This window comes from Melanotaenia boesemani, chromosome 12 (genome assembly GCF_017639745.1).
Source record: "Melanotaenia boesemani isolate fMelBoe1 chromosome 12, fMelBoe1.pri, whole genome shotgun sequence".
In the NCBI taxonomy this organism is placed as follows: Eukaryota; Metazoa; Chordata; class Actinopteri; order Atheriniformes; family Melanotaeniidae; genus Melanotaenia; species Melanotaenia boesemani.
In genome coordinates, this window is record NC_055693.1 from 25,986,553 (window position 1) to 25,996,962 (window position 10,410).

At 41.2% G+C, this 10,410-nt stretch overlaps 1 protein-coding gene across 1 annotated transcript in view; it reads right to left on the reverse strand.

Annotated features, from left to right (window-relative positions):
- Positions 1–10,183, reverse strand: part of fn1a (fibronectin 1a) — a 34,282-nt gene extending 24,099 nt beyond the window's left edge. Inside the window, exons 1-9 of the mRNA XM_042001751.1 lie at positions 9,671–10,183; positions 8,745–8,870; positions 8,485–8,622; positions 7,986–8,117; positions 7,618–7,755; positions 7,047–7,205; positions 5,690–5,887; positions 5,325–5,507; positions 4,395–4,571 (exon numbers count right to left, since the gene is read on the reverse strand). Coding sequence (XP_041857685.1) covers positions 4,395–4,571; positions 5,325–5,507; positions 5,690–5,887; positions 7,047–7,205; positions 7,618–7,755; positions 7,986–8,117; positions 8,485–8,622; positions 8,745–8,870; positions 9,671–9,803 — 1,384 coding nt within the window. The 5' untranslated portion in view covers positions 9,804–10,183. The remainder of the gene's footprint in view (positions 1–4,394; positions 4,572–5,324; positions 5,508–5,689; positions 5,888–7,046; positions 7,206–7,617; positions 7,756–7,985; positions 8,118–8,484; positions 8,623–8,744; positions 8,871–9,670) is intronic.
- Positions 10,184–10,410: the final 227 nt, after the last annotated feature.

Sequence of the window (10,410 nt, forward strand, 5' to 3'; positions counted from 1 at the left end):
TGGTGACTGCATCAGTTCATCTGTGTCTCTTCTCACCCTGATGCTCCCATCACTCCGGAACAAGGTAAATCTGGACTCCTCAGACCACATGACCTGCTTCCATTGCTCTAGATTCCAATCTTTATGCTCCCCAACAAATTAAAGCTTCTCCTGTTAGCCTCACTGGTTAGCTGTTCAGCCCCAATTCCTTGAGTTCCCTTCCCATTGTGTGTGTGGAAATGCTCTTACTTTCACTATTGAACACAACCCTGAGTTCTACTGTTGTTTGTCTTTCAAACATTTAAGAAATCACAGATCAAGCTCAATAAAGATTTTTTCTGACCTCATTTCTTTCTCAACGGTTCCCCATCAACATTCCAGTTTTTATAAATGCATTGGAAAGTCCAAACTTTTAGTAGTTTCTGCATCTCCTTAGATGTTTTCTCTGTCTGATGCATGCCAGTGATTTGAAGCATCTTAAACAGGTTAACGTCTTTTCCACAACCGCAGGATGTGTCTTTTCAGATGGTTGTTTAAGAAATGAGAAGCTACTCATTGCCTTAGTTTGGGGTTAAACAACTTGTTACCAGATAATCACCCAAGCAGTAGCTATCCAATAAGAGGCCCATACTTATTTGCTTAGTTAAATCCAGGTGGCAAGTTTTTTTCTTTTTTTTTGCCAGGAGGTGTATATTTAACTTATGCATACTTTGGGGGTTATTTAATCACTTGTTTAATCAGATCAGAATAATCTTTACTGCCAAATAAGTTTATACATAGCAGGATTAAAGTGTTACTGGCTCTGTTGCTTGTGTTGAAGATAAATCTCAGCTGATCACACCAACTCAGAGACTTAAGATTAGAACCAAGAGATAGCTCCAAGGGATTTTGAACTGTTTTTGTTAGTGATTTGATTATGGCAGTGGATCCAGTAATGTAAATGATGCAATTTGCATAAGGGAACTGAATCCTGAATGTGGAGTCACGTCTGGAGACTGCTGCTCGACCATACAGGGGCTCATGGCAGAGTGGATTAGCCTTTCTTCACAACCTTTGAAGAGGACTGCCACTGGTGGAGGAGAAAGTGGGGGCTCCAGACTTTGTTTAAACATCACTGTTACATCTCAACAACGGTGTTTGTTTAGGCAATGACTGTGAAGTAATTAATGTCACTAGAAAGACCGCCTGTCCCTTTTACCCCCTGGACAGGGTTTACCACACACAAACAGCTCGAACAATGGCTAACAGTTGCTTAAACCTGACAGGGTAGACGTAACAACAGGGTGTCAGCCAAAAGGTGGTCCCAGGAGTGAAGTATTTAAAGGGACCCTGGTCTACTGTTGTTTCACATGTCTACATCTGATTGTGTAGGATCAAAATTTCTGGATGAAACAGACTTTATTTTTTTCAAGACAAAGTTAAATAAAATTAAAAGGAATGGCTTATTCAATTACCACAATTTATGAAAAAACAAAAAAACAACTTATGACTTTTGTGTCAGTCTGTTGGACTGATTCAGCTCAGATATTTCAATAATTTGTGTGGAGCCTCAGTTTGTATTCTTTATTTTAAAGCATGATGGCATCATTACTGCCATTTAATCACTGCCTCCCAGATGTTAGTGCAGTCTTAATGAACCCCTGTTGTTTAATTGGCTTAGCCTCTTGTTACTTGCAGAGACCGAACTGACCCCCAGTCAACACATCAAATTCTCACAAGGCACTGGTGACTTTAGTGTGAGTTTGGCTATGTAGTGAATAAAAGGTGGTAGAACGGTGAATGAGACCGTGTCATCAGCCCCGACTCCTTTTTAATCTCATCTTATAAGATGATCCTGCCTGGGGTGGAGATTCCACGTGAAGAATGTGAGGGATGCTGCAATTAGCAGTGCTAATTATGTTAAGGCACATTTTGACCAAACACAAGAATTTAAACACCCTGAAGCATTTTTCATGGAGCCAACAGGTTATTTAAGCACTGGGTCTTTTGCATTTCCATTCAAATCTGTTAAAGGTACTTCACAGCCAGTGGAAGTGTGAAGCATCTGCTCTTGCTGTACATCGGAGCCACCATCCACAGCAGGGAAATATTGAAGTGTGCCTAAGTTTGATTAACTCAAAAGTCTGTAAAGTTTACACTAATGGGATGTTTGGGTTTTTTAGAACTCAGAACCTACCCATCATAAAACAATCAGAATAATGGTTTATTGCTCTGTTTAACTGCTCTCTTCCATGAACCTCTCTTTCTTCCTTCCTTCCTTCCTTCATTCATTCATTCATTAGCTTGCTCCACAACCTCAGCTCATGGTGCTCTCTGTGTGTAAACAAAGCTGACTGTAGATGGGATGTCTGACTTGGAATGTTGGGTTCACCAACAGTCCCATTTATTCCTGAAGTAAAACTTAACGTTAACAGATTTAATGATTGAATGTAACTGAGTCTGAAAGCAAAAATACTATGCTGAGAATTCTTCAAGAACAAGATGAGTTTAACTACCTCAAACCCCATCCAGAAGGTTCCAGGTTATCAAGTACCATCTCCTACCAGGACAGTTTTTGGGATAACATTTTCCAAAGCTCTGTTTAGCCCTTGTTTTTTGAGGTGGAAATAGAGGAAGTCAAAGAATAAACTTCCTTTAAGCTCCTTTGAGCTATAGCTCAAGAGGAAGAGCAGTCGTCTTTCAACCAGAAGGTAGGCGGATCGATTCCAAGCTTCCACTAACTACATGTCGAAGTGTCGTTGGGCAAGACACTTAACCCCATGTTGCCTCCTGATGTGCCTATTAGGGTGTGAATGTGCGTGTGAATGGGTGAATGTGATAAGTAGTGTAAAGCGCTTTGAGTGGTCAAACTGACTGGAAAAGCGCTATATAAGTACAAGTCCATTTACCACTGCTGCAACAAATCAAGGCCCATATCCCACCTGGCCTGGATTAACATCAGTTTGTCTGCAAGTTCAAAGACGACACCATCTCCATTGCCCTCCTCGCCGCCCTCAGACATCTAGAAGGCTCCAACACAACTTCAGATCGGCATTTAACTCCATCAGCCCCAACTGACTGATCAGCAAACGGCAGACACCGAAACTTGGAAAATCTCCCCCTTGTCTGTGGATCAAAGACTTTCTAACAAACCGAGCCACGCATGTTAGAATGAGCACTTCCACATCCTACACTATTATTCTCTTCACGACTGCATCGCCACCAACAGTTTCAACACTCTTATCAAATTTGCTGATGACACGACCATTGTATGACTGATCAGTTACTGATGAGGCACCATACAGAGAGGACATCCAGATGATAGTGACCTGGTGCAAAGACAACCATCTCAACCTTAATACCAGGAAGACCAAAGAAATCAATTAATTTCAGGAAGGCGAGGACAGAACACTCAGGCCTCATCAAAAAAGTCCAGCAGTGCCTCTTTTCTTAAGAAAACTGAACTCTTTACCATTGCTGGAGAACTTTTACTGCTACACAACAGTGTTCTGACTTGCGGCTGCACAGTGTGGTGCCCCAGCTGCACCGCAGCAGAGAGGAAGCAGCTGCAGCAGGAGGTCATCAAGACGGCTCAGCTGCACTTGGACGAGATCTTCTCAAGCAGTCTCCTCCGACAGGCCACTAAGATCCGGAGCAACCCCACCCACCCAGGACACTTTCTGTTCACCAACCTCCCCTCTGGGAGACTCAGTGTCATAAAAACTCACACGAACAGACTCAAACAAACACAGGTTCTTCCCCATGGCTGTGAAGAGACTAACACAGGAAACATGACCCCCCCCACCACCATCAGCCAACCACCCTGTGCCACATTACATACTACTGTCCTGACTGCTCTTCTTACTCTCAATAATCTTACACACATTTCAGCTTGTACATTTACTTTTATTATTGTACAGCGGCTTGAGTGTTTATTTATTTATTTATATACAAGTGGCTGTTTTATTTGTATATATGTACTTACGCACATTTGATATATGGCTTCTGTTGGAGATTGCTGCTGAACAGTTCTGCTGTACCCCGCTGTACAATAACAATAAAGCTTCTAATCTAACAATTTGAAAATTGTTGAGCTTATTAACTGTACCACTGCACATGCTTATGTTGCCCATAAGGATTCTCCATTCACACAGTGCATTACCCAGCCCAATAACCATAACAACTCAAAGCCTGACACTGACCTTTCAATCCCTAACTATATCCTAAGCCTAGCCTGCCCCCTGATAACAAAAATCCTTTTGTATCTGTGGGGTCAAACTTGTTGTCCCCACATTTACAGAAAGTCCACATATGCTGGTATACAGTCTTGTCAGGTTTTTGGTCCCCCATCAAGTAAAAACAAGCACAAGCACACACAAAAACAGACAAACACCATAACAAAAAACGCCAACATTTTCTCCATCACACACACTTACCAGCCATGGGACAGAACCCAAACCGTTGTTCTGCATCGTAGTTTGTTGTGGTGCCACACCACTTCATGCCATCCCTCCGTCCATCTGCAGTACAGTCTGTATAGTTTCGGCCATTGTAGAGGAAGGGGAACTGACACAGAGCACCATTAGAATTTCCGCCTCGCGTCACCACAACCACTGTCAACAAAAATCAGAAATTTGCAATTATGGTGACTTATTTATTTAAGCACCAGTGCATCCTTTGATTTTGTCCACTGTGCACACAGCAATAATCAAAAATAGCTTTTAGAGATTTTTCCAGAATGTACTGTGGCTTGGAATTGCATGGTACTTTGGGCAAAAATGCCAAAAGCCAATTTTATGAGAAAAAAATCTCACATATTGACAAGGCAACATCCTCAGAAGCTTTGCTTCCAGTTAATGACTGTTTATTCTCAGCATTCTCTAAACCACCATCTTTTGGTGACACTACGCAGCCTAGCTTATTTGCTCTAAACCAGATAATCTGATGCTTATGTTCTGTTAAACAATTTTCAGAGGTTAGCTTCAAATTTATTTTGCTACTGCTTCAAAACCCAGATGCGGACAGAAAAATTCAACTAACAGAAGGTATGACCCTAGAGGGTAGGCAGATTAGACAGGTTATTAGGGTAATGTTATTAGCTTAGCTGTCATTATATTGACAGAAAAATCAAAAATGCAGTAGCCACAGCACAAGTTAAATCTTTATCTGTCATGGTATCAAGAAGATAAGAGTAAATTTACTACTATATAAAAATTATATTAAACAGACAAGCACCTCAGAGGTAACAAATCATCCACAGCTGTGTAACGTTTCTAAGGTTACATTTCATCCACAGTCAAGCACCAATTCAACTGAAAATCAATGACATAGTTTCTGCTTTTATGAATATCAACACATCTGCTTACCATTCTTCTCTGTACAGAAAGAATGTTTCTGGTCGGTCTCGTAGTTGGAGGAGGTGGAGCACCACAGCTGTCCGTCACTGCGTCCATCAGAGGTGCAAGAGTGGTAGGTCTTGCCTTTGTAGACAAATGGGAACACACAAGGCAGACCTCCAGAGTTGCCACCATACACTGGAGCTGGCCCATCTGGATGAGGACATACAAATTACACATAAAATTAACAATGGTATTAATATTTTAATTGTTTTGATCATTTAACATCAACAGGTGCATTCACGTTTACAGTATAGCTGTAGTTCTGGGTTGCTGCACACAAAAGAGCTCTGCACTGGAGAAGAAAAAAAGGGAACAAGAAGAACATCTCTCACCCCACTGGTCACAGCTTACTCCATTGCCAAGACAGGTACAGATCATCTGCTTATTTCCCTGGTTCTTAATCCAGCGCTGTCCATCAAAGTATATCAGTCCTGTGTCGGTCCTACAGGTTCCCTCGTTAAGAACTTCATGTACAGTGACAGGCTTGTAGAGGTCAGGCTGGATGTTGGTGATCACACGAGACCCAGTGCCTAGAATTAATATGTGGGTCAAATCAGATGCCATATACCAATAATCAAAAAGGGTACAGCATCATCACATTTAAAAAAATAAACACAGAAGTTCAGTGACCAGTTTTCATAATGTGAGAAGAAAATTAGCTGTGAACAGCTTAATTCAAAGAAAAGATCCTCAAGGGGCCCACTATTGTACCTGTGATTTACCATTTCTTTAAGGGAGCAATGCAGCTTCAAATAAGTGAAAAGTCTGGAAAAATAGAAAGTTACCAAACATGTATGTACAAAATTGAACTACTCATCAACAGTCTGTCACATCTTGTTGGCAATCAAGACAAAAAATGTCCATGAAAACTTTTAAATAAAGCCTGAACTGTGGCCAATTAAGACACCTCAAAATAAACTAAATATAAATAAATATAAAACATAAATGTTAAAAAGGTACAGACGCTAAAACAGAACTTGCCAGACAGAAAGTGACAAAGGGTTCTGAGTCAATGTACACTACAGTTCAAAAGTTTGGGGTCACTTTCCTATTGAATCCCATGGCAGAGTGATCCCAAACTTTTGAACGGTAGTGTACATCACCAAAAAAAAATGGATTTAAGAAACATTAATGCACGTAAACTCACTCTAAGAGATTCCTCAAAAAACTGATATGTAAATCAGCACTATTTGGTTTCTTTTAAAAGGTACACAACTGCAGCACAGTTAAACACTAAAAAAATAAAACAAACAGCTATTAGCTATTAAGATGTATATTATGTGCATATCAAAAGCATATTAGCGTCAACTAAACATGAATTATGATGCACCACACAATAGACTAATACAAAAAAGCTGCTGTCCAGATGTTTTATTTTTTATTAACCTTAAAATTACAACAAGCACATGTGTCACACCCCATAATCACTTCAATCACTGCACATTTTCTAACCAACATTCCCATGTGCATTTCTTCCTGAAACATCCCCTGGTTCCCACACGCCATGTCTGCCTTTCCATCTCATGAGGTCATGATCATAAGTTACCAGAAAACTTTCTCACTTCATCACTTGGACACTTGGCACTTCTTATCACTCCCTCCTCATAACATCTGTCTCTGGTGTGCACAGTCTTCTTGACACGACGAGCAAGAGCCAAGGAAAGAGACAGGGATGTTATCAGTTCTCACCCAGGCTGGTGGTGTGAAGTGAGGCATGCCGTTCACACTTCCACTCCCCTCGACCGTTCCCTGTGCACAGACATTGAAGCAGGTGGCCACGGGCATCTGTCTTGGTCCATGTATCTCCAATACGGTATGAAGACAGCATATCCTGGTCGTTACAGCGATCTAGAAAAAAAAAAGTGAGGACTTAACAGGATATAATTCTTTGGATGAAAACTTTGCAGTAACTCTGTATGACTGGGGGGGGGGGGTCCTCCTGGCCACCAGCTGTTCTTATGTTTGTGCCTTGCAGCTTTGTTCTTAACTTTAACACACGGATGAATTTACTGATGACACCCTTTACAAAAGCCTCAGAGATCACCCTGATTCTTGTGTCTTGTGTTTTGGCCACAGCTGATTACCTTTTCCTTTTCTGCTTGTCTCAGTGACCCAGTTTTCCCCATCAGCTTTGACGGATGTTAACAATATACAAAGAGACAATTCTTGAATACAAATGACTATCTAAAGAGTGTAAAGGAGTATAAATGTCAGAGCCACGAACGAGTATACACACACACACACAAAAAAAGTATCCTACTTCTAGATGTGCATGTGATGCGTCCACTTCCCTCTCCCAGACAGGTACAGTCCACCACCATCCATCCCTGATATGGCCTCTCCCACGTCTCCCCAACAACATAGGATGTTCCCGCCGAATTGTCATAGCAACGCTCAGCTGTAATATACAAAAAAATAAACAAAATTCTTTACTTATCAATACCAATGACTTTACATTCAGAAAATCCTAAAGTAATGTTGTACAGCATTAACTACAAAACATAGAAATAATAAATACATCATGAGATTCCACAGTCAAAAGTTTGCTGGCAAACTGACAAGCAAATCAGAGGATTTTCCATCCAGATAAAAGACATCATCTGTGAGTCAGCTGTCTGAATGACTCACCAACAGGTTTGCAGGTCCACTCTCCCTTGCCATTACCCAGACAGACACACTCCAACATGTAGCCTCCTGTTTCATGGGGTCTCCTCCAGGTGTCTCCTATCTTATATGAAGCTTCACCTTCGTGACAACGATCTGGTTTGATAGAGAGAAGAAACAAGATTCTAGATTTTTTTTTCCCTTTGCATGTGTGTAAACAAAATCAAGCAAAAAAGCAAAGGAAAAAGCAAAAACCAAAGGAAATTGAATAACTCAGACATTGCCCCCCACTATCTAACTATCCAGCTAACTGCAAACAGCTGCATGGCAGCACTTGTTAATCAACTGGGGAGAAAATGGAAATTAACAAGTTTACTGCCATCAGTCTGGCAGAGCAGGACAAAAAAACCCAAGCCAGGATGTGTGGTCTGAGGTTAGAACAGTAATGGCGAGGGGTAACTCCAAAACAAAGGAAGCTCACATTGAACTACATGCAAAAACACTTAAAACGAAGCACACATACTAGCAATGGTGCAACTGATCTTGCCCCTCCCTGATCCAATACAGGTACAGTCCCAGATCATGCCATCCTTGGGTCTCTCATAGGTTTCTCCCACAGTGTAGTACAGCTGGTTGATTTTGTCGTAGCACCTTTCCTCAGCTACAGGGAGACAACAGTGGTGAATATATGTGGATTTTATACAGAAATGGAGATTTGATAAAAATACTGATGCAAAAACTAACCGAAAACACACACATAAAAAATGTTGAACAGAAACGAACCTTCAGGTTTGCTTTTACATTTGATCCCAGCAACTCCATGGCAAGTACAGATCAAAGTGCTGCCCAAAAATAGACGCTCCCACTGGTCATTAACATTATAGAAGTGACCATTCTCTGTGCAACCATCTGACCAGAGAAAGGAAAACACAGCAAATCAACATTTGTACAAACTGAGGCAGCATGGAGAAAGGTAGGGGTTCACATTGGAAACACATGCAGTTACTGGAAAGTGATCACAGCTTCACACATTGTCTATTAGTACTGGTTAAACTTAAAAAAATACATTTTTTTCTCTTCCAGTGCCAAATTAGCAAAGCCTAAATTGGAATAAACATCCCACTGAAAGATAAGACTCCACCAAAGTCTGTGAAATTGTCTCTGACCGTGTTATCATGACTTCAAAGGACCCATATACCAAGTGATAAATCATTTGCACTGGGTGGAGAATACTACTTATCCACTTTTACTCTCTTCCTCCCCCACCAGGCATGTTCTTTGTGCACATCTCCTGACTTTCAGTGCCATGCACATCTTTTCCCCCCTCATTTATCAACCTTCAAACGAATGCCAATAATCTTTTTTTCCCCTCCCTGTGTGAACTTGGAACCTTATAGTTTTCACATGGATGAAGGTAAAGAGGACAGCTGGGGTTAAAGGTTAACCTTGTAAAGCAAAGATCAGAGACTGATTAGGCCCATTAGTTTTTGATGTCATCATTAGGTTGATAACATCAAATACTTGAACAGAGTCGCACCCCAATATGTATCCAGCTGCTTTTCATTTTAACAAAACACATAAATTAAGTTCAGAAAGATATCTGTTCAACTAAGTGTTTCTCTTTTTATATCTCCCAAGTCCCTTAAAGAATTGAGCTGACCCCTGCTGTTAGACGAGCAATTAAAGAAAGAAAAAAGAAATTAACTTACCTGGAGAGACGGAGGAAGCACGATGCTGCTGCGCCTGTCGCCGATCCCGCTGCGTCCCCTTGGGCATGCATTTCACTGCAGTCCCGATACACAGAACGACCAGCACCCTGGTTATGGTGCTAAGACCGGACATACTGTTAAAACTGAGCAGCTCCGATGCCGTTAAATGTGGGCAAAGGTGGTCCTCGTGCAATTTTTTTTAATTATATCAACGGAGAGCAACAGTGTTGAAAGCCGCTCTCCAGCCTCTTCTTCCCCCCAGCTTGCAGCCCACAGTGCAGGTTACCACTCTGTGCTGGGAGTGATTTATCTGGGCATGGCTTACTTTCAGGCGGAGGAAGGAGGGAGGTCCAACAATGGACCGACTACCCACGAAGCATGTAAGTCAAACAGACAGCCTTTCGACATAAAAAATGTTCCGTACATTTATTTAGTTTTATTTGTAGTAATTTAACGAAAACTCAAGCCAATTTGGAAATTATCGTAACTGTCTATTAATAAGCTGAAACGTAATTGAAAACACAACGGCCCCAATTCTGAAACCAGTTAAACCCAGCAGCTCCATGAAAGCCATATGGGAATCAGCTTGGTCCCTTTGCTGCTCCTAAAATGTATCTTTCATGATTTAAAGTCACACCATCCAAATATCTGTTTCACCAGCTCAAACTGACAACTTTCAGTGACTGATGGTTGTGTTACTGTGTACCCTCCTCTCTATACTTTGGTCCAATGCAATAAAT